Source organism: Podarcis muralis, chromosome 8, assembly GCF_964188315.1.
Source record: "Podarcis muralis chromosome 8, rPodMur119.hap1.1, whole genome shotgun sequence".
Lineage (NCBI taxonomy): Eukaryota > Metazoa > Chordata > Lepidosauria > Squamata > Lacertidae > Podarcis > Podarcis muralis.
Genome location: NC_135662.1, coordinates 6,651,486 through 6,676,680, shown reverse-complemented (window position 1 = coordinate 6,676,680; position 25,195 = coordinate 6,651,486). Strand labels below are relative to the sequence as shown.

The 25,195-nt window shown below is 41.6% G+C and overlaps 1 protein-coding gene across 13 annotated transcripts in view; it reads right to left on the bottom strand.

Moving 5' to 3' along the window:
- PTK2 (protein tyrosine kinase 2) overlaps positions 1-25,195 on the bottom strand; it is a 189,832-nt gene that overhangs the window by 53,393 nt on the left and 111,244 nt on the right. For 8 of the 13 annotated variants that reach the window (XM_077932700.1, XM_077932702.1, XM_077932701.1 and 5 more), the window contains 10 exons: positions 23,841-23,903; positions 20,397-20,451; positions 18,515-18,655; positions 17,652-17,729; positions 16,775-16,882; positions 14,239-14,356; positions 12,681-12,711; positions 8,865-8,917; positions 3,255-3,338; positions 1,923-1,940 (listed from right to left, as the gene is read on the bottom strand). In XM_077932700.1, the coding sequence (XP_077788826.1) occupies positions 1,923-1,940; positions 3,255-3,338; positions 8,865-8,917; positions 12,681-12,711; positions 14,239-14,356; positions 16,775-16,882; positions 17,652-17,729; positions 18,515-18,655; positions 20,397-20,451; positions 23,841-23,903 (749 nt within the window). The remainder of the gene's footprint in view (positions 1-1,922; positions 1,941-3,254; positions 3,339-8,864; positions 8,918-12,680; positions 12,712-14,238; positions 14,357-16,774; positions 16,883-17,651; positions 17,730-18,514; positions 18,656-20,396; positions 20,452-23,840; positions 23,904-25,195) is intronic. The other 5 variants (XM_028736083.2, XM_028736091.2, XM_028736086.2 and 2 more) reach the window with 2 other exon arrangements.

The window sequence follows — 25,195 nt, the reverse complement described above, 5'->3', positions numbered from 1 at the left end:
GGTCATCGAGTCCAACCCCCTGCCAAGCAGGAAACACCATCAGAGCACTCCTGACATATGGTTGTCAAGCCTCTGCTTAAAGACCTCCAAAGACGGAGACTCCACCACACTCCTTGGCAGCAAATTCCACTGTCGAACAGCTCTTACTGTCAGGAAGTTCTTCCTAATGTTTAGGTGGAATCTTCTTTCTTGTAGTTTGGATCCATTGCTCCGTGTCCGCTTCTCTGGAGCAGCAGAAAACAACCTTTCTCCCTCCTCTATGTGACATCCTTTTATATATTTGAACATGGCTATCATATCACCCCTTAACCTCCTCTTCTCCAGGCTAAACATGCCCAGCTCCCTTAGCCGTTCCTCATAAGGCATCGTTTCCAGGCCTTTGACCATTTTGGTTGCCCCCTCCTCTGGACACGTTCCAGTTTGTCAGTGTCCTTCTTGAACTGTGGTGCCCAGAACTGGACACAGTACTCCAGGTGAGGTCTGACCAGAGCAGAATACAGTGGCACTATTACTTCCCTTGATCTAGATGCTATACTCCTATTGATGCAGCCCAGAATTGCATTGGCTTTTTTAGCTGCCGCGTCACACTGTTGGCTCATGTCAAGTTTGTGGTCAACCAAGACTCCTAGATCCTTTGCATCCAGAAGATCCCATGCATCCAGAAAGGCATGCATGGAAAGGATATAGCCAATTCTAGCAGCACATCTCTACAAGCCACCCTGGCAAATGTGGCCACGTGGCTGCTTTTGGCTGGCATCATAATCAAAAGGATGTTTCCAAAACCAGACATTGTGATCCCTTCCTTGCATAGGTACTGTTCTAGTATGATGGGGAGCAAGGCAGCCCCAACACTGCAGACCCTCTAAAAATAACGATGTGCTCAGCATCTGAAGGATGATTAAGATGGCTATAGTATCTAAAGTAAATGTTAATTTCTCTCTCACACACACTCACTCTGTGTGTGAGAGAGACAGAGAGGGGGGGGGAGGCACAGAGAGAGAGATAATATAACAGACCATTCCATTTCCCCCTAGTTATTTTATTTTTCTCTTTCATGTATTGGAGAATTCGTATTCACCCCAGGGAGACAAATTACTTGCATTGGAAAGAAAAACGTTTAGCTTTCTCTGATATTGCTATTATGCTATAGCAAATATAAGCAATTCTTCATTTCGGAAGGCCTGGGAATTGCAAAGCCTTAACAGTGGCGCAGGGATGTCAGGCAGTAGGGCCTAGCACCAGCAGAGGGGGCCAGTTTTAAAGAAGCCGTCTAATGTAAAGAAATGCAGCTCTTCACTGGCTGCTGTTTGAGATATTCTTATTGAACATGGGGTTGGGAATGGAACTCTTGTTTCTGTTTGGTCATTCCAAACAGATTCTCAGCACCACTCCAGAAGCCACACGTACTTTGCTGCTGCACTTTGTCTTGCTTCAGTATTTCAGGTTCAGCGCGTGCATTTGGGGTGGGGGGTAGGGAATGGAAATTCTCCTTTTGGAATTAAGCTAGATAAGCAGCTGCACATCTAGTTTACTGCTTGTCCTCCATAAATTCTAGTGTAATATCCCTCCCCCAGTTCCAGCTTCAGGCTTGACACTGTGGTGTCAAGACGTGAGGTAGGAAACACTAGATGTTTCTGAGAAGGGAAGGGAATGTAGATGCAAAACTATCATTTGGAACAGCAGACACATTTAATGTAAAGCCAACTTCAGCCCTCAACTGAAGGGTTTAAAGACAGACAAACAACTTATATAGCACTTTGTTCTGCGTGACACTGTGGAGTAGCAAGACATACAAGCCAGCCTTAGGACTACTTTGATTTTTTTTTTAAATGACATTAGCAGTAGATCAGCGTCAGGGGCTGTAAACTGCATGTTAGTGACAGACAGACTGAAATAGGTATAGATATATAACCACATATTACCGTCCCCACTAATTTCATCTGTTGATCCGGGTGGCATGCAAAGAGAGAGAGAGAGAAATGCAGGGAAGGGGAGGGACAAAAGGGGAAAGAAATGGGAAGATATAGTATTAAAATCACAGGAAAGTCAAACAGAATAGCAAAATCATATGCAGTCATCTTACATGCCTAGCTCAAAAGAGATCTGATAAAGGAAGAGGAAATTAAGGGAGCTCACTGGAATCCAGTGGTCTAATTCCTCACAGCATAGGGCAAAATGCAAGCAAACAACACGGTGGTACGAATTTCAAGTACATTTTGTGGGTAAGCAAACTTTAGCGGCTGCGCTTCATTACCAGTGGCATCAATCTGCTACGGGACAAGAAAGCAGAATAAAAAGGAATGAGTAAGCCCAAGGGGCAAACCGGCCTGATGCTTACGAAAACTTTCTCCTGTAATTTAGACATTCCCCTTTACTATTATTTAATGCTTGTACGAATTTGTGCTTGCAAAATCTGCTGTCATGTGATGCCACAATTTGAAACTACTAAATACAATCCACGTTCAGAATTTTAGTACTAACTACAGAAACAGATTTCTAACCAACCAGCTCAAAAGATAATGTGCTACAAACACCTGCTCATTGGAGGCATGGTGAAAGTTTGCCTCTCTTCACCCCTAACTCCCCACCAAAGCCCCATCTGTCAAGGACCAACACCCAGGGCTCGGGCACATTCTACATCCTCCTGGCCCGGGGCTAAAAGTACTCCTAGATTGGTGCAAGTCTTCCCCTCTCAGCCATGCTTTTGGTTCTCTTCCTTGAGCAAATTTCTTGCATTTGAGGATACTGGAGCCTCCCCCTGTCCAGCATGCTAACATGAAGGCAAATACCTGTCCCACAGTAAGAATCCTACAGCAGCAATGCCTGCACATGCCTTTAGATCTATGCAAAGCATTACCACAATCACTTACTAACCTAAGTGACCTCAATACACTTTAATAGCTACTAATTTCTATGACATTAAACTGCATGCTATACCAGGGGTCCAAGAATATGCTGGCCCAAGTGGACCACTGAGTGAAAGATTTGCAGAGCCTCTTCACTTGCATTGCCCAATGTTTTGCTTACGTAGTATACCACATCGGTACAAAGGCGGCAGCATCTACACTTGTTAAAAATATTTCCTGCGAGGTGTGTGTGTGTTGGGAAACACTCTAAAATTTCAGCAGGATTATTCTTGGAACTCTGCTTCACAATTTTACTCCAACCTCAGGTGAACAAAACTGCAACAGAGTTAGTATTGTTCAGCTTTCGGGTTAGTCAGGAAGCCTAAAGGCAGAGCAGTGCAGTAGTACCCTTAGGTGGTGACTCATGGGAACAGAAGACGAAAGGGAGAAAGTGCCTGGCTTTCTTTGCTTTATGTTGACAGTGATTGACTCCTTTACCAAGAAGCGGAAAATAAAAAGAAAGAAACATTATTTGGACACAACGGAAGATTGACGTATCAGCACATCTGCAAGGAATGAACACCAGTATGCAAAAGTTAAATGTTACATTTTTATCCTTTCAAGGGATAGTCAACTACATGAAATTTGTCTTTCCTTCCTTTAAATGGGTATTATTACAGAAATGCATATTTTACTTCTACTTTGCTTTTTGAAAAGGGGTTTATCAAACAGGGGCTGTTAAAGGCGCAACATCTGCAAGCTCTTATTTACAGCAATGAGCAGAACACGTTGTTTTGGTGTATGAACTGGCATAGATTACAAAATTGACAATTACTAACAAATCTGGATATTCACATGACTGTGTGTATGAACATAGACACAATAACAACAAATGTAAATGTTTCACACATCATTAAGTAAAAGATAAGGAGTGAGAGTATTTTCTTTTGCCCTAAAGAGGCAAAAACATCTTTCTGTACGACCTGACTTCAGCTCCTGGGGTCTTTCCTTACCTCCAGCTTCTTATCCCTGGCCTTCATATAATAAAAACCATAAGCTTATGCTGGTGTGTACCACAAGGAGATCTGCCAAATTCTTTTGGATCCACAAAAGTGGAGGATTGGACACTGATAATACAGAAATGGAAGGTGCGTAGGAAACATCTGAAAAAGTAGCAGTCCAGCAGACCAGTCAGACACATGCTTCCATTTCTCCTTCTAAACTCTGACAAATTTTGTTTGGGGAAGGGTATGAGGAAAGGCTCTAGTGTATTTAAGTGTAAGCCTAATGCCATAGAACAGGGGCCACCATCCCCAACCCCCCGTTTCCATGATCCCCAGTGTGGTGGCCTCCCACTTGGTGGAATGCCTTCCTCTCTGAGATGTCTGGCCTTGCCACTATATATATTTTGATGTCAGGACAATACAGGCACTCTTGCACAAGCCTTTTGAGGTGGAATATCTTATATGGTTTAACTGTATCGATCTCCATGCAACCCACCTTGGAACCTGTTCTTCGTACTTTGCTCTGTCTCCTGCACTCTGTTTAGCAGCATCACTCTTTCTGATTGAGACACCCAAGAATCACAGGGGCCTCGCCAGCTCACAGTACAAAAATTGCAGTGGGCTATCAAAAAATCCTGTGGGTGCTTTGCTCTCTTAGCTATCACAAGTAGACAGACTGAGCATGTTTCAAGCATGGTCAGCAGGGGGGAAAATCGTAATCTCCAGAAACAGATGGCAGCTCAACATTTGCTTATCCTCCTTAAATCACTTCTAAGGGTTGTGTGGTACTGAAGATGCAACCCCCCCCCCCTATTCAGGGATACTAATATTCCCAACAGCAACGTGCATTTTTCTTTCAGTTCATTCAATGCCACACAGGACCTGATTACCAAACTATGCTGTTTAAAACCAGGTAGCTGACCATGCATTCCTTGGCCTTTCCTCTTGTTGCAAAAGGATAGTCGTGGGACTGTATAATATATATGGTTTGTACAAGTGTCTTAAAACAAAGGCATCTGAGCAGCTTGAATACACTAAAGGAGTAAGGCAATGGTTTATTTACTGAAAGATTTATAAACTGCCATTCAGGACAATTGCTCTCATATGTAATTTCACAATAAATATAATATTAAGTTAAAATAGAAAATGCTAAGCCAAAGCAGCTCAACACACTTTGCTCATCCCTAAGGAGATGGGGGAATGGCAGGGAGCAACTTGATTAACATGTGCCACTGTCTCCCTGTATGAGTGAATTTGGAGGACAGTGCTGCTTCTGAATAAATGGCAGAAACCAGAAGCAGAATTCCAGGATTGGATTATTATTTTTTCATCTAGATGCTTGGCATATAGACCCGCACTGCTTCAGTGACAGATTTAGACATTCTACTCAACTCTACTGTAGAAGTACTCTAAAAAGGGGGTGGAAGGGACAGGAACATTTTGCTCTGTGGTGTGATTAATTTATTTACGTCTTCATGTGTTTGAATACCACACGCTATAAGGCTGTGACTTACAGATTACACTGAGTGAACGCACATAGCATTTCAAGGCCAAACGGTAAACACCACGTGGAAACCAGGGCAATTCTGTGCATGCACTTCCCCGTGAAACAGTCACACTGCCCATTATTCAGTGATACTTTTGTTTGGTGACCTTGTTCTTTAAATGGCTGGCAGCTTTTGCAGAACTTCTAGAACACTTGGATTCATGCACAATAAAGAAGAGCAATGCTGATAAAATCAAAGAGTATCATTCTGATTTTGTGTTTCTTGGTTTTGATGGGAAAAGTGAAGCTTATCCATAAAACCCTGACTCACTTTAAGTCTCTGGGCTACAAGTCACTTTAAATATCAAATGACAGCTCTCATTCTGCAGTTTGGGATGGCATCACCACAGCTGGTTTTGCACATTAGACTTCGTGCTGTTAAAACTCTGCTAAGCTAGATAAGCCAACATTAATTGTGCATTGTGTGCATCTGTTGCTTTCATTGTTCAGTGTCTTTCAGACATATTCATTGGGAAAGTGTGCCTCTTTTATGTGATTGCATGAAACACAACTTCCTTTGAAGCTAGTTGGTACATTTCGAGAAAAACCCAAAGAGACTATCTCCCCCTGAAAAATACTATGCCCAAACTACCATATAATTTTCACACTAACAATCTGTTCCTGAGGAATGAATTCAACATGACAACAGCCCATGCCAAAACCTGAAGGAACTATACTATGACTTGAAATTATTTTGTGCAAATAATGGTTAGTAGTAACAAAATCTGTATGAATAACCATTTGGACTGTATGAGTCATTAGAGCTGTTCCAACATTTCTACACAAACTGGGCTTTAATGGTTCATAACAAAGTGTTTAGAAACTGCAGCCCAATGGCTGAATTGTTAAGGATTTAAAAGTTATCCTTCTATGTTTTGGCCTGTACTCCTTAGACTTTGCTACATTTAAGAATGCATCCAAGCTGCTCTAGTGAAGTGGTGATGGATTTCCCAGTTGGCTCTCCATTGTTGTAATAAGAGTTCTCTGTTTAAACAAGAAATTGGCCAGTAGTTTCTTCAAGAATCAAGTGTAATTAAATCCAGCTGTACAAGCCAATAAAAAGGTTGATGTGAAAAGCAGACTGACCAAAAGGAACAAAAAAGAGCCAGAACAGAAAAAAGCATAATCCTGCATGCACAATCTCATGTCTAGATACATAGAGCAATCAAACTTATAGACTTCAGTTTGATGTGCATGTTGACACTATCCACCCAACTTCTCCATGTTACACCAACCATTATTCATGAACGTGTTGCATCTATAGATTTAATGTTTTTAAAGACTTGAGACCAACTTTGATGCTAACTTATGAAATGGGACCTTTTAATTTCTCAGCATAAAGGTAAAGGTAAAGGGACCTCTGACCATTAGGTCCAGTTGTGACTGACTGGGGTTGCGGCGCTCATCTCGCTTTATTGGCCGAGGGAGCCAGCGTACAGTTTCCGGGTCACGTGGCCAGCATGACTAAGCCGCTTCTGGCAAACCAGAGCAGCACACGGAAACACTGTTTACCTTCCTGCCAGAGTGGTACCTATTTATCTACTTGCATTTTGACGTGCTTTCGAACTGCTAGGTTGGCAGGTGCAGGGACCTGTTACGAAAAAGGAGCAATGCAGATGCGAGCTCCAGATGGCTGGAAAGCCAAACAGTATGTTGATGCTTGTGGCTGTACCGTGGGAACAAAGGGGCTGTCTATTCACTGTGCTGAGCACCGGATGTTAGCTCAGAGTGTCATCTGACCTGTGCTGGAAGTACAGGGGAGGAGTCTCTCTCTCTCTGCTGTTGGTGTTAAGAGAGTACAGACACGTTTCTCTGTACTGCTGGAAAGACAGAAATAAAAGCATGTAAATACATTTCTGTCTGTCTCTTTCCCCTCCCTGGGAAATGGCAGGGAAGAGGGGAGGAGTGGTGTGTCCTTCTCACGTTAGAGGAGGATCGCCGATAGAAGATCTCGCCTGATCTTGCCGGGAGTCGCAGACCGGGGAGGTCAACAAGGAATTAAGCCGGGTGCCTGGAGAGTGGCCAATTCCTCTGATAAGGCTTAATTCTAACAGGACCGAGCAATGGGAGCTCACCCTGTCGCAGGGATTCGAACCGCTGACCTTCTGATCAGTCAAGACCTAGGCTCTGTGGTTGAACCCACAGTGCCACCCGCGTCCCAATTTCTCAGCATAAATGGAACAAATTTGCTCTCCTGATCCCTGTGTGTTTCCTTCCCTTCTCCTCTCAAAACAACAAGTAAACCAATGGGTGGCTAATCTGCTTTGGCCTCAGGGCTGCATTTGCCCTTGGTCAACTCCTCCCCTACTCCTGGCTGCACTTGGGGCAACAAGCCACAAGACTTGGCTTGTTGTGTCATCTGAACCCAGACTCATGTTTCTCTCTAAACAAACCACAAGGAGTAGCTAAGGCCTGTTCTTGGCTTCCTGCCCCTGGTTTGTTTAGGGAGAGAAGTAGGGGAGGTCTGTTCATGTTAACCTATGGTCTTCTTTTGTTATTTCCACAGCACCTTTAGCATGTACAATGCTTTTTGGTTACAATAATTCTCTTATAGTAGCCACGTAGTGATTAACATTTTATACACAGAGATTGAAGCAAATGTATGCAAACTGACAAAAGCAATAGAATAATAAATAAGGATAAAACTCATTATCACCGGCACCTATTCGTCAAACCTATTTCCAAGTGGCGCAACCTGCCCAGAGCCTCCATGTGAATCCATTGCAATGCTAGGATTTTAACCCAGGTCTAAATACAACACATTGCCTACTGGACTACAGCATCAGCTGAACAGTCCTAAGTTCTCCAGCCTCTAAGTCTTCACCTCTCAGCAAGGATCACTACTTTATGTTTTGGTTTGAAAAGAATCCCAGAGTGATCCTAGTATTTGGCAACTCTATGCAAACAAGGGAATTGCAACAGATTAAAATGGAGCACTTTATTATTAAGACAGTAATTCACAGCCGTATCAAGTTCTGTTGCTGATGACTAAATCCGTGTAGATACAGAGCACATGCACACATTTTATTAAAGGCAATGATATAATATATTGCAGTTTTCACTGAGTTGTATATTCCCCTGCTATGATAGTCCTTGCATACGTGAATCATGAAGGGCAGGGCTAGCCAACAGGATGCCTTCCAGTCAGGGGCTGGTCAGGGATAAAGGGAGTTGTAGTTCAACAGTAACTGGGGGGCACCAAGTTGACTACCCCTGGTTGAAAAGTAACCTGCACATAAGCAATTCAATTATGTACTGTAATCGCTTTTCATCTAAGCTTCATATAAGGAGATGCCTTTGTTAAACAAAAACAACAACAACAAAAACAGCATATCCTCCCCCTCCCAGCCTTCAATGATATTTTGTGAGGAAGTAAGCAAAGGCTTTAAAATATTTAGCAGCAGAGAAGTATATATAAAATTACCGAAATAAAACTGTCTTCATAAGCAAAGTTACTGCAGATCCTACCTGATACAGAGACTGTATGCGACCGTATTCCTTGCTTCTCGTTGTTGGCCAGCCTGTAACACAAGAGTTCAAATCTGTGAATGCTTACATTGTAGCTCAAGAGAATTCATTCTAACAGGGCACCTCCTGCAATTAGGAGGGCCAACCCATTTTCTACAGTGAAAAGTTTTGGAGGAGCAGAAAGTTGTCTCTACCATTATGAATCCACTGGGGGGGGGGAGTAGAGGGAACGCTAAGAGGAGCCAATTTTAAACTTGACTCATCTTGACCAAGTCAGAAGAGAATAGCTTTGTAAAGAAACTGGGTTAACAAGCAAGAGTTTAATTTTGAATTGCTTCTAATCCGCATTTAGTGTTACCCCAATTCAACACTGCATCTACTTCTTATTTCTGAAAGAGGGCTATGTTGTCTCTTTATTACACGTCTTATTATCTCTCCTGTTTAGTATGTAGGGCATATCCTTCTTAAATATTATTTCATCCCTGGGGGGGAAAACTTAGTAGGCTTAGTGCAGCTAAGAATTTATCCATTATCAATCTATTAACTTCAGTGGTGGTTGTACATCAAGAGTTTGAATCATGCAACAGTATGAACAATTCATAAACAGATTAAGTCTGCAATCTTTACATTTACTTGCACGTAAGTCCCACTGAACTCAGTAAGACATATCTGAGTAAACATGAGCAACAATGTACTACAAAACTGTGACCACCAGTCTACAGTAAAGTAACATACACTGTGCTAAAATGACTGTTTTATGACATAAAAACATATAACTGCATAAATAAAATACGAAGCTCAGCAAAAGGAAGCCTCTTTGGATTTAGCATGCTGTGTAAAGGGAGTGTGGAGTTACAAGTGGCCTCACAGCATTTTGTGTGTGTGCTGCCAGAGGGAGGTGAGGGGCTCCTACATTCACAGCAAGTGAAGTTAAAATATTCATTCTTTGGAGACCAGGAAAAACCCAGAGAAGTTCTCCAAGCAGAACAGGATTTTATTAAAACTTTAGTAATAACTACTTATACTGAAGCCTACCAGAATCTTTCAGTGGCTGATTGACCTGGTCTAGCTTGTGTAAAGAGGAGCATATTGAGTCCTAAGTAAAATCTGGGTGGGGGCAGCTTCAGATTATGGTATGCTACAACCGCTAAGAAAACATGGAGTGGACTTTGAACATGAGAGACCCCTCCTTATGCATAGCCTGCTGATTGAGGAACACACATTAATACTTAAATGTTTTCTTTCCACTGGAGAACTGGCTGAGCATGTTGCTGGTCAAGAGAACCAAATTCTTTCCCAGCCTCTAGAAAGCCCAACTACAGAAGGGAAAGAACACCATAGCCATCACCTTTTGTTACAGAGGTCCACCCAGAGAGCTTTGCTTAGGATCCCTTCAGTCTGAAATCACCAAGCAAAGAAGGTGGAGAACCTCAGGCCGAGGAACCAAATGTGGCCCTCTAAAACCCTCTATCTGGCCCTCAGGACTCTCCCCAATCTACACTTCCTCCTAAGCCATTCCCCTTGCCCCCCTATGGCTCACAGGTCGTACTTTGCATCTTCCTCAAGTGCTTGTTCCTTGCAGGAATGTGCCCTTGAAAATGCTTCTTGTTTGCCTGGATGGAGGACCGAGACAGGCGTGTGAGCATTTGTAGGAACTAGCCTACTGTGCAAAGGTAAACGCTACACCCACTTTTGCCTCTGGCCCTGCCCACCACTGGCATGTGGGCCTTGGAAGGCTGCCGGGGAGAGAATGTGTCCCTAGTGCTGGAAAGGTTCGCCCACTTCCTAACAACAACAACATTCAGAACTTTGCGGACAATAAAGACTAATGCTCTCAACAGGGTCTTTTTGCCACAGCACTTGCCTTGCAGAAACAACTGCCCTGTGCGATTTGCCTTAGCCCTTCTCCACTGACCTTTGGAAAATGCTGTAAAATATTTTTGGTTTAAGCTGTTTTTATACTGTCACTTAACAGGGCTACAGCCACTTGAGATATATATTAAGCACCTGGGATATATTTCAAAACAGAGCAAGTGCAGCAAAGAGTTAAAGCTGGCAGCCCATTGTGCTCTTGCCTGAGTCACCATTTGGCCATTACTCAACCCTGAAACCAAAAGCCTCAAACAAATGTGCTGAGGATTCAGGCCCTGTTCGAGGGGGTAATGAGCCAAAATAAGGGCTCACACCCCTGCATGAGGCATATTTCAGCCATTTGGCTGAAGGTGAAGTTAAGCTCTCTTGCCTATTTAACAACATGCAGTAGTTATAATCTACAGCATTATCATGAATATGCTGCATTTTAGGACCACAAAGAAATGGAGATGACCTATTTTGATTGAAATGAATATACCAAATCAGAACAAAAGGAGGCCTGAAAGGGAAAAAGAAAAAGAAAGAGAAAGAGAAAGAGAAAGGTGGCAATAATAATAGAGCTTTTGGGGGTGGGATCTGCATCATTGTTTCTACCAATGTTCTAAATCTATTGCGATATAACTTGCCTGGTGACATCATTATAAATCTGTAGGCACCAAGCAAAAACTTTCTTCTATAACCAGGCCTTGGACCATTAACTATCTGGGATGTTTCTAATGTATTTCTGTGTCATCTTGGTTTTAATGTATATATGATGGGATTTTTTGGCTCTCTTTGGTTGTAAGTCAACTTTGGGTTGCCCTGTTACACATAAAGCAACTAACAAATTTAGTGGAAGGAAGGAAGGAAGGAAGGAAGGAAGGGATAGAATGAAAGATTTGGATTCTATATTATTTGGGGTTTATTTTTTTACTCTAGTTTACAGAAATAGTGCTTTGTGAATGCACACACCTGTACCCAGGTAAAATAAAGCTATCATAATGTGGGGAAGGGGTACACACCAACCCACCAGAGACAGCTGCCAGGCTGGAGGGGGGAGGGATTGCAACTTTTAAACCCCACAATCTGAACAGCATTGTATGCATTCATAATATTCCTATTAATTTAATGAATTTTTTCACTTAATGGTTTTTCTATGGAATAAAATATAGTAGAGGAAAGTCTATTGTCCTCATGTAGTTCACACACAAAGCTGCCTTCACATGTCACACTATGCACACATGTCAACAGCCTTCAAACTCCACCTATCAAGGATTGAACCTGGGACCTTCTGCATCAAAGCACTTATTCCACCACTAAGTTATTGCCCAAAGGGATGCGGGTGGCGCTGTGGGTTAAACCACAGAGCCTAGGACTTGCCGATCAGAAGGTTGGCGGTTCGAATCCCCGCAACGGGGTGAGCTCCTGTTGCTCGGTCCCTGCTCCTGCCAACCTAGCAGTTCAAAAGCATGCCAGTGCAAGTAGATAAATAGGTACTGCTCTGGCGGGAAGGTAAACGGCGTTTCCGTGTGCTGCTCTGGTTCGCCAGAAGTGGCTTAGTTATGCTGGCCACATGACCAGCTGTACGCCGGCTCCCTCGGCCAATAAAGTGAGATGAGCGCTGCAACCCCAGAGTCGGTCACGACTGGACCTAATGGTCAGGGGTCCCTTTACCTTTTAAGTTATTGCCAGGTATGCGTTTGAGTTTCCTAAAGGCATTTGATTGTAATCCAGCGGCAGTTTGGTCACAAAGAGATATGGAGGCCACAAGAACCCACAATGCCACCTGCCATCCTTATGATGCCACAAGAGTTATCCAGGTGTATTGAGTTACATGGTGAATAAAAATGAATGGAACCAAACAATAGCTGGTTAACTTCATTTAAAGTCTTTAGCTGTACAACCCCCAAATTAATATATGTCACAGTATTATTTAACTTCTGAAAATAAAGTACTAAGACTTACTTTGGTATGGACGGTAAAGCTCTTTCACCTTCTGCATGAAGAGGAAAATAGACAGTCGGTTGTCACATGCTCTTAAGGTATATGCATAAAATATATTTCACAAGTAGGAAAACTGCTAATTAAAGCTAATTCTATCTTCAAATTCTAGGAGGAAGTTTTACAATATCACATTTTCCCTAATAGCCTTACATAAAGCTTCCAAATGCCCCTCATTTATGCAGTACAAGGATCTTATAATGAATCTCTGGATACCTGTAGAAAGGGGAAATCTTCAGAAAAACACTGACAAACTACTATTGTGTCAGAAGGGTCAAAACTACAGGAAATCTGCTCAGTGTTTTCTGAGCAACTGATTTTTTACCCTTTGGGTCAACTTCTAACTATTATTTCACTTTCCCAAGCAATTTTTAGAACATCTTCAGAAGGTCCAACATACAGGAAGCAAGAGACTAGAAGCTGAAAGTAAAATATTACAAAAATTCAAGTAATCAATGAAAAATCCCAGAAATCATGGCTGCATTATTCTACACTATTAGTGTTAAGATATCAAAATCAGACTTGAATAATTTCCCTCGCTTAGTAGTGTCTGAAATTTAAATTTGATTATAGATTATCTGTCTATCAGATATTGGGTACTGAAGTATAACCAGTCAGTACAAAATAAGCTGGACTCTCTGCAGACAACCTCTTTTGTGCTCAATGCAACAAGGCAAAAGCCATTCCTGGACTTGGTTACATTTAAACAACTATTTTATTTTTGCACTAATATTAATAATCAAAAGTTATTATATATTTTTTTAAAAAATAAATTTTAAATTTAGTTTTACGTATTTCTTTTTCACTGAATAATTCACAATTGCCAAAATAAAATATGTTCCTATGATTCTAACAGGAGTTTTCAAATCTCGTGTTTGAGTCTAAAATTTCTTCGAGCATGCCAAAGCTCATGTAACCAAAAACATCAGAATTGGAGAGATGAAAATTAAAATCCATCATGCTACATAGTGTATCAAGTGAAGTTAGGCTGCTCATTATGTCTCAGCCTAACCTACTTCACAAGATTGTTGTGAATAATAAAGGGGGGGGGGGGGAAGAACCATAGGTGCCACCCTGATCTCCATAAAGGAAGAATAGAATAAATAATAAAAACATGTATGACTGAATGCATGAGTGTCTAAAAAGGAAGGCTGTCTTCCTACAGAACATACATGATCCAAACAAAGTATGATGGACCGCATAGGGAGAGATAGTTAGGTTTGTGTGCAAGCAAGAGATATAAGAGATATTTTACTACTAGTTTAGAATACAAACTAGCTGACAGTTTTGGAATATGACTAAGTTATGGTTTTGCCATCTATAAAATTTACTTATATAAGAGTAGCTGTTGGAATTGGCATCTCAGACGCTTGTTAACTTTTTGCTATTAGTTGTATATCCCCTGGCTGCAGAAACCACACGGATTTCCCCTAGTAAACAAGAGAAAAGTTATCCAGGCTAGGATTCCCCCCTCAAACCTGACTAGATATAATACAAGTTATCTGCAAAAATTTTATCTCACCTTTCTGAGGTCTGATGATGAAGGATTGTGTAGCACCGTTGACCAGCCGGCAATAGCCATCTATCAAGTCTGCCATGTTCTCTGCAATGGTTAAGGATGGTGCTGTCACTGTCAGAGGCTAGAGAGAAAGAGAGCGAGAAAACAGGGCACCAAACAAAGAGGCATTATTTGCAGACACAAACATTTAGTAGAACAGCTGAGCTGTTATGTCAGAGCAGAGCATGCAACTTAAAAACAGAAAATAGGGGGGAAAGTGAGTAAATGATTAAAAGGTCCCAGTTGTTACACCCTAAAGCCTTTCACATGGGAGCGGCCCCATGGAGGATGTGAACATGAGAGCTGGCACGACCACAATGACAAATGCCACTTTCTAATGCCAGTTCGCATGAATAAAGCAGCGTATTTTTTCAGCTGCCAACAAGTCCCATCTCTCTGCTGGAAAGCAGTGTATCTCCATGTGGCCGAATCAGCTCATAAGTTGCTTTCTCTGTGTGGCTGTCTTCATGGGTCTCTCCACATGGAGGGTTTTCATCTACATCCTGTATCTTAGAATGTATAAGATTAGGACTATAATTATTTGGATTGAACCCAAAACATACTAGGTATCAGCAATATGCATGAGGCAATGGGAGGAGAATTCAGAAACAATTCACCTTTTGATAAGAAAGGCTTTTCATTGACAGCTCCTCACCTTTGGAATGCCATAGGGAGGCCCAGTGCAGTGACTACTTAACTACCTTTTAGGCACCAGGCAAACACATTCCTGTTTTCTCAGGGCTTTTAGCAAAAGGTAGTTTTGCTGTTTTTCTTTAAAAACAAACAAACTTGGAGCAGCTTTGATTTTGCTATCTATTTGAAGAGATGGCTGAAATGATGTTTCACAGTGTTGTCTTAGTTTCTATGCTTTATTGCATTACAGACAACTCCCATTTTGCACACATTCAAAGAATGTGTGACCCAGAAGTGGCAGGAAAAGGGGGCAGAACGAGGGGAGGGCAGGCTATATGTGTGCTGCCATCGTGTGTGATGACCTGGAATGCGCGCGCACACACACACACACACACACACACACACACGGGTTGTCTGTAATTTATCAATTGTATTTTTATTGTTCTTGCTATTTGTTACCTGTGCTAACATGAATTAATGCTAAAGGTGTGGAATATAAATTGTGTGAATAATAAACAAACAGAGGTTAAACTTGATTGGCAATTGTTATCTGGAATAAAATAACAACTAATAACCAAAGAAGTGCATGCGGTTTGGGTTTTAACTAGAAATTGAACGTCTCTTATTTAACCCGAGAATACTTGCTTATCGATTGTGTGCATAGTTCATACAGTTTAAGAAAAATATTAAGCACAAAATATACCACATTTTCACCAAGTATAATTGATGAAGGTTTATGGTACCAACTAAAGAGCTGTTCGCGGGACGCGGGTGGTGCTGTGGGTTAAACCACAGAGCCTAAGACTTGCTGATCAGGTCGGCGGTTCAAATCCCCGCGATGGGGTGAGCTCCCATTGCCCGGTCCCTGCTCCTGCCAACCTAGCAGTTCAAAAGCACGTCAAAGTGCAAGTAGATAAATAGGTACCACTCCGGCGGGAAGGGAAACAGCATTTCCGTGCGCTGCTCTAGTTCGCCAGAAGCGGCTTACTCATGCTGGCCACATGACCCGGAAGCTGTATGCCGGCTCCCTCGGCCAATAAAGCGAGATGAGCGCCGCAACCACAGAGTCAGTCACGACTGGACCTAATGGTCAGGGGTTCCTTTACCTTTACCTAAAGAGCTATTCAGTATGCTTCCATGTATCAACAGTTTCAAAAGCAAGCTTCCGCTAGTCACACCTTTTTTCTGGATAGCACTGTGTGCATTGTGCAGGTTTCTTGGGTAGTAACAACATCTCCCAAAGCAGAGAAATGCACCCATCTTTTATATGACTTAACTGTTCATTTCTGTGTTCTCGCTCTTCTCCACTGTTTTCCTGATTACGTCCAACGTAACAGCTAGGTCAGGGAAGAGTCATTCTCAGGTTCAAAACTCCACACATGGTTTCCCACATTGACCTGTCTAACCACAAATACGTAGTGCTCACACACTCCAAAGGGTAGCCGTTTCTGTCAAACACACTATAATAAGGAGCACCCACAGAGGGCAGTAATGGCTTTCCACTGCAACCATCACCATGGGGTTACTGCAAAAGGAACAGCAGAACTGTAGCATGGGCATGTGGTCCAGTACAACTGGCAAGGCAGACATAATCTCAGCCACTCTGGATCCAAGAAGCCTGAAAGAATAGCACTATGGCAGGTACCTCACTGCAGCTAGGACTCTACTATACATCATTCTTAGCATTATTAATGCAGAGGGCTGCAGTCTCGGGACGAAGAAGTCTGAGGCAATGATCCAAATTTTTACATTGTCCTAGGACAGACACCCACCTCTGTTCATGAAGTATTGATAAAGTACAATAAGGAATTAGGTCTCATTGCCTGACCATGCCATGCAACAGAAAACTCAACATTAATCCGCCTACCTCTGGTGCTCCAGCAATTTTCATTTGTAGCACTCCTTTCCTGTCCTTATCTTCGCTAGTTGAATACTGAATGGTCTGAACTTGATGGAAGTCTGCCAGGTGAGTAAGCTACAGAAAAGTACGGGGGTAAAGTGAAAGCATCAGTAACAGCAAGTACCATGCTTAAACACTAACCACTGTCCTCCTGAAGTTTACCATATTCTGCCAGCTTCCTGTCATTTTTAATAGAGCCTCAGAGCAATGTCACAAGCTCTGCCCAGGGAAAGAGAAGAGAGCAAAGAGATGGCAACTCTTGGCCTAGAGCACTATGGAGCAATATGAACTATTGGCAGAGAGCCCAAATGGAAACTGACTTGAGATCTCCTATGAGGAGAGGAGGGTGGAGGGAAGCGTAATCAACACAGCATTTGTTTGCTTTGATTTCTGTATGTCAATTTTCCTGAAATCTAAGAAGCCTGTTTGGGGTTGGTGGTGGTGGGGAACACAATATAATGAAAAGAAAAACCCTAAGATTCAATTTAAGCCTACCAAAAATGCAGACGTCATGGTATGAAGAGCGGCAATATATTCTATTTCCAGTCTTCAGGGGAGGATGCTTACGTAGCTAACTCATCAAGTACAAGAAAGAGATACACAAGGAGAAGCCCAAGATTTGCAGAAGTACAACGTATTTAGGGAGAATCCCTATAAACAGTCCAATAAGGACTGAGCACAGAATGCAGACTGACTGTGGTTTGTTTGTTTTTAGGGGGTGAAATAGATGGGAGCAGCAGAGTTTTGCTTGAAAATCTAATTTAAGATTAACCTCCACCAAAACATTCATTTACACCTCCTACTCCAAGGCATGTTAATACAGTTGGTGGATAGGCAGACTTACATTGGAACCCTTGTCTGTAAGGTAGCTGATTCCTTCTTCTGGACCAATGGCCAGCTCGACCGAAATTATCCAGCTTGACTTTTATATTAACAGAGGTGGTGATGATTTGGAAAAAACATTGACAAAAGAAATTGGGTAAATACCATCAAATTTTCTACACAACTTCCATCTTCACAGGTTTATCATTGTTTCTTGGCATTATGTAAAATAACTCATTTTTTTAAAAAGCCAGCAGGGGAGAGTTCAATTTTAGACACAGCGGCAATGTGACTCACAGAAACTGAGTGCAGTCTTCAATCCTCGAATTCAAAAATGATTCTTAAAAATGTGTGTAGCTGTATTATATGGTTGGTGATTAGCTGGATATAACAAACACATTTACCAAACTCTTGTTCTCCCTTCCCCGACCCCTAAAAAAACACCATTGTCACCTCTGGCCTGGATTGAACACCTCTGTCCTGGATTGAACATAACAGTGAACCACAATTAACGTATCTGGCAGATAATCCCTTAAACCTTGGTATATTACAACAGAGAATAGAGAAAAACACCAGCAAGAAAAAGCAGCCAGGCCTTGAAAGTGATTTGAATTTTTCTGACACTCTTCCGTTACGGTTCTGTACCTTTTGGGTAGTGTCAGTTCCATAAGGAGAACGTCCAGGTTCACCCATAACACTAAACCATGGTTAACACTAATGTTCATGCAACAACAACATGCCTTGGTCAACAAGAAACCTTTAACCATAGTCAATAAATGATAGTTAAGCTGCTGGCCATAGTTTAATAAACCGTGACCTGTCTACAAATAACCCTGATTATTTTGTAATATGCCCTGGCACTTGGATTGGATGTAGCATACTTACACCCAGAGCACACTTGAAGCATTCCTTGTCAAATCTGTATACTGGTGAGAGGATCTCGAAAAATTTCAAAATACTTTCTTCTCTATTGAGGTTGGCATACTGTCGAAACGTTTGCTGGATCATTTTCCGTAGGTTTTTGGCCTAGGTAATGAAAGAGATATCACTGTAAGGTCCTGCCGGCAAGAGCGAATATTAAACTGCATCCATCACCACAAGGTTGGAAACATCTGCCCAATAAACTTGGGGGGGGGGGACAAACATTCACAATTCTGAAGCAGAAAGAAGCTTTGTCAAGCATGAATAATGTACAGCTGTTTACCACCTTGCATCTTATAAAGAAAAACAATGTAACTCTCTTTAACAGGTGCTGTTGCAGAAGAAAGGTTGAAATAAATTTAATTACTCCATAATGTTAAAAGGCAATCTGAGTATTATGATGCACTTGGACCAATTGTCATTGTCTGGGGTTTGATCTTAGTTTCTAAACCAATATTAAGTGAAGAAAAAACTGCAGGCAGCTTCCTCTCAGTCTCATACATTCACATTCAGAATATTTACTCTACCCTCAAGTAGCCATTGCCCAGAAGCCTGTGACATTCGGAAATTGTACAGAACTGGGAGGAACAAATTAAATAAATCCATTCAGGCTCCTAGTAATCCACACACTCTTTTCCTTGAGGCTCACAAATTGAACACTTAATAATCTATTATAGAATTTTGCTCGGTATTGACATCAGGCTAATTAACTTCGAGTTTCCCGGACCTGATTTTTTCCCTTTTTGAAGAAAGGGATAGCATTCGCCCATCTCCAGTCTTCTGGCAACTCATGTGATCTCCAAGAATTCTCAATTAATAGTCACTGGTTCTGAAACATCTGCGAGCTACTCCAACACCCTTGGAGGCAATTCATCTGGCCCTGGAAACTTGAACTCCTTCAACGTAGCTAGGTGCTCTCTAACAGCTTCCTTACCTATCCTGAGGTTGAACACAATTCATCTTGTTAGAGAAGACAGAGGTGAAATAGGAAATGAGTAATTCTAACCCTCTCTTCATCTTTGGTTAATAATTCCTTAAACAGAAGACCTACCCGCTTCTTTGTCCTTCTACTTTATTTAAACATAACCAAAGAAGCCCTTTCTCAAGTCTCAGCTCTTTCTGGATTTTACTCTTCCTGATACCTTACATCCTTAGAGACGTAAGCTACTCATTGTACTCATCCTTCTGCCTCCTGTACATATCCTTTCCAAAAATCTTGGCTCATCAGCATTAGCTCTCTGTGCAGTCACACAAACTTATTTAGATGTCTTCTGTTTTTCCTCCTAACAGGAATAGTTTGCCATTGTGCCTTCAGCATTCCACACTTCCCAATATCCCATCCCTCTTGAGTTCCCTCAGAATTTCTAGCCATTGCTAGAAATTCCTCAATTCTGCTTTCCAAAAATCCAGGTTACCTGTCCAGCTATGTCCAGTTTACACATACATTGTTATCACAAATTCCAAGGTAACACAGTCATTTTCACCCCAAGGTTCTTGCCATGTGTACTTGCCAGCTGGTCTCAGTTGGTAAGAATTAGATAGATAAAGAATAGCAGATCCCTTTATTCCTTCCCCCACCTCCTGAGAGATGAAACTGACAGCAAAACAAGTCAGGAATTTGTTCAATATGCCTATGTCTTTTTTTGCTTGTACCACATTCCCTTGGGCCATTTTCAAGATTGTAAGGCCCTGAGCAGGGGTTACTTGTCCTCTCATGTGTTTTGAAATGCCATGAAATGGGCAGTACTAAATAAATATATAAATGTAAACTTTGAGGGGCAGGAGATGGAATGATCAACACACACCACCCAACTACTTCCAGCATCTGAATAGAACATACAATTACCTTTACTGAATCCAACAAACTCTTCGGAAAAAATCTTTTCAAGCCCACATCTTTCCTGAAATAATCAAAGCAATAGTTAGTCATGTTTATGAGAAGTGATGTACTTGGACAGGATTTTGTGATTGATCAAACAAATACATTACCCTAATACAAATTCTGGGATTTGTGTGCCTTGCTCATGTAAATCAACAATAAAATCAAGAAGAAATATGCAGGGTGTGTGGGTGTGGGTGTACACACACACACACACACACACACACACAATGTGTGCTAATAAACAAATCAAGGAAGAATTCATAAAAAACAGTCAACAATTAAAAAAAACCTTTTCAACATTGTTTATATATCATTTTAAACAGTTATTTTATAAACTTCTAGTTGGAAGCAGACTACTAAAAAACAAAACAAACCCCCTCTTTCAGTTCCAAAACATTTAACAATTTCCTTATTTACTGTATCTTTAAGGCAATTACACCAAGCAGAAGCAACTTGCAGTGGTAATAGACAAAACAAACTTTTATTACTTAGTGACTATATTTGAAGCTTTGTGACACTAGCCCAATCTGCTAATCTCTAAATGTGAAAAATAATGTGCAAGTTCATCAGCAATCATTTAAGTGGCAATTGTACTGGATGTATAGATATACAAACTGAGGGAAGGTTCCCCTTTATCATTCATATATATGTGTATGTACCGTATTTTTTGCTCTATAAGACTCACTTTTTCCCTCCTAAAAAGTAAGGGGAAATGTGTGTGCGTCTTATGGAGCAGTTATCCCAGAAGCCAGAACAGCAAGAGGGATTGCTGCTTTCACTGCGCAGCGATCCCTCTTGCTGTTCTGGCTTCTGAGATTGAGAATATTTTTTTTCTTGTTTTCCTCCTCCAAAAACTAGGTGCGTCTTGTGGTCTGGTGCGTCTTATAGAGCCAAAAATACGGTATATATACACACACACATATATCTCCCCCTCTCCCTTTGACACTTGGGAAAGGGCACCTCCTTTTGCCTAATTTTATTCTGAAAAGCGGCCTCAAACTTGAGGTGTTTCAGGGATCACTACCAAATGCACAACTGGATGCGGACTCCTTTCTATAGAGGTTGTATTCAGAGATGTCAGATGCACAAAGCCAGCTACCATTTAGTGGAATCATTTGCATTTGATTGTAGGCCTCTTTAAAAGAGAAAAGAAAAAAAGACCCTGCTAAAAATCTTTCCCCAAAACATATAAGATTAACGGCAGCAGAACATTCTCCTTTGCAGCTACAAGCACAAGTGTCTGCAGGGATGCTAAACTGGGGAAGAACGTGATAAAACATTCATAAATATTAAGTCCTTTGATGTCTTTCTTCTCAGATGCAAACTGCATGCAGTTTATCTGACTATGTAGGATTAGATAAATCCGACAGTCTACATGACATGGAAGAGCACTCCAAGAGGGACTGCACTGCACATCTTGGAAATATTTACAAAGAAAATATCTCACATTACTGCCACCTTAATGTTATTACCGTACATGGTTTCCGTGTATTGGTATGAACAATATTTTACAGTTTTATAACAGTTTTTGCATCATCCTTAACAGCCTTCAAGCTCTGCTTGTAGAGATATCTGGCTGGCTATGATAGAAGCTTGGCTTACTGCAGGAGCTCAATGATAAAACATAACAAATAAATATTTAACAAACAAATAAATATTATTTGTTTTTGGTTGGCCTGTAAGAACAGGATGCTGGACTAGATGGGCCACTGGCCTGATCTACTCTAGTTCTCCAATCTGTTAAGGTCATCTTGAATCGCGATTCTGCTTCTACAGCATTAGCTACCTCTCCAAGTTTGATGTCATCTGCAAATTTGATGACTATCCCTTCAATTCCTTCATCCAAGGTGTTTATAAAGGTGTTGAACAACAACAGCCACAGGACAGAACCTTGCAACACCCCACTTGTCACTTTTTCCAGGGTGACGTGGAGCCGTTAGTGAGCACTCTATGTGTTTGGCCAGTCAACCAGCTACAAATCCACCTAACAGGTACCTAGTCCAGTCCACATTTTCCCAGCTTCAGTGCAAGAATATTATGGGGGACTTTGTCAAAAGTCTTACTTTGTCCAATGCATTCCCCTGATCCACCATCAAAAAAAGAAATTAGATTCGTCTGGCATTACTTGTTTTTCAGAAACCCATGCTGGGTATTAGAAATCACAGCATCCTTTTCCAAGTGTTCAGAGATGTACCGTCCAGGACCTTTCCTGGTATCAATGTCAAGCTGACAGGTCAGCTGCTGCTGTTGCTGCTATTTTTACTAAGTTTCTATACTGTCCTTCATCCAAGGATCACAGGGTGGTTTACAATATTAACCCCCCCCCAAAAAAAACACAAACAGCAATCCCCCCCCTCGCCTCCAGTTGCCCTCTTAAATTAGGTATCAATTTCAAAATGAGCTTGTAAGGAATAATTAATTTATATATTGGTAGGACATAACAGTGGACACTGAAGGCATACCTAACTCTACAGACTTTGAAAGGTTGGTGGTTCTTCCATTTATATAGCACTTCTAACGTTGCAATTGTCATTGCCTTTTGCTTTCATAACAGATCCTACAAACCCTCAAACAGCATTGAAGCTGAATGTTGCCCATCTGTTTTACACTTATACCCTCTCGTGCCTTTCTGCTTTCTATTGGGGCTTTAGTAGGGAAATCTTTTCACTTCCTAGAAAACCTGCTAATGCACTTAGCCACTAAGTTCACTAAAACAAAACTGCCCTTTAATGGGCTGTAGCAATGCCAATTGTCTTTTTGGAATTGGATGCAAAGCTCCTCAAGCTCTCTGTTGAAATTTGGCTAGAAGCCACACTTTCACAGTTTGCCTAGGTCAATATTCCAGCTTTTAATGACGAGTAACTCAAGTCTGGAGCACATGCTGGGCAGTTTGTGATTTTGCTAACTTCACTGTAACTTAGTACAGGGGGAAAGGAAAGAAAGGGAAAACAAAGCCACCGATTATATAATTCCAGAATCTGCTAAGTAATTAAAGACTCTAAGTAATTTAGTCCCGTGACTGATTAATCTAATCACAAACAGAAAATCCATTTTATACAAAGCACTGCTAAATCTGTAGGACTAGAGCGGCTGATCCCAGATGCATTAACAGAATGCAGATGATTGAAACCACTATGATACTGCATATCAGCAGGTTTAAACTATGAAGAATCCAATTTGTCTTGGTCAGACAGAAGCTGATGAGCTCTTGCCTCCTCAATAGGTTCAGAGGTCTGAAATTTATTAGGTTTTACGATTTCCCATTTTATCTTAATTAAAGAAATAACAGCAGACTTCGTATCATGGCCTCCCCGTGAAGAGTGGCAGTAATGCAGCTTCTAATGGAACTTATCCTCTTTCTCCTAAGCAAGAGACAACTCGGGCCTGGAACTGAAATGATATACTTACTCTAATACTTCATAGTTTGACTTCTTATCTAACGCGTTGCCTCTCATCTCCCAGTATGATCTCCTGAAATCAGCACAGACACAAAACAAAAACACCTTGAGTAAATACTTGTCTGGGCAAGCACAAGATAAGCCATCAGTGCATATAAAAGTATCTCAGCAACTTGACTAATAGAAACCTACTGCTGTTTAAATGGTGAACATGCAAGAGCTGAATTTGTCATAATAATGCTACTAAATCCTCTCGCAGATTAAGAGAGTCACAGAATACACACATACCCCAATCACCTGAGGAGCATTTTCAAGGTGTGATATCACAACTGTGTTTTTGTTGTTGTTTAGTCGTGTCCGACTCTTTGTGACCCCATGGACCAGAGCATGCCAGGCACCTCTGTCCTCCACTACTTCCCGCAGTTTGGTCAAACTCATGCTGGTAACCTCAAAAACACTGTCCAACCATCTCGTCCTCTGTCGCCCCCTTCTCCTTGTGCCCTCCATCTTTCCCAGCATCAGGGTCTTCTCCAGGGAGTCTTCTCTTCTCATAAGGTGGCCAAAGTACTGGAGCCTCAGCTTCACGATCTGTCCTTCCAGTGAACACTCAGGGCTGATTTCCTTAAGAATGGAGAGGTTTGATCTTCTTGCAGTCCATGGGACTCTCAAGAGTCTCCTCCAGCACCATAATTCAAAAGCATCAATTCTTCGGCGATCAGCCTTCTTTATGGTCCAGCTCTCACTTCCATACATCACTACTGGGAAAACCATGGCTTTAACTATACGGACCTTTGTTGGCAAGGTGACGTCTCTACTTCTCAAGATGCTGTCTAGGCCTGTCATTGCCCTTCTCCCAAGAAGCAGGCGTCTTTTAATTTCGTGGCTGCTGTCACCATCTGCAGTGATCATCACAACTGTGCCCATCATTAATCCCAGGACAAACCCAAAGCACTGCTACAGGTGCCCTCTGTTTGTGACTTACAGGCATCTCTGACCCACCTTTTATTGCTATAACATCGAACAACAGAATATGCTTTCCATGAAGTGACTCAAATAGATTTACATATGAGATAGTTATTTTTAAGACAATAAACTTACTCTATTTATTTTTTTCTAATAATTTTAACCATTATACTTGCGTTGTACATTAATCTAAGCTGCATGTATAGTGGAAAAACATAGCACCATCCTCCTGCAGCTGAACCCCTGTGTTATGGGAGAGGCATATTGGAGTTTCCGAATCCTTTCAAATTAGCTCAAGCCAGCACTTCAATATATACGGCTCTTCAAAGTGCTGAATGTCCAGCCTCTGGCCACTGGAAACCTTACTCAATTTTTGTTGGACTTTTCACTTTTTAGTTTGTT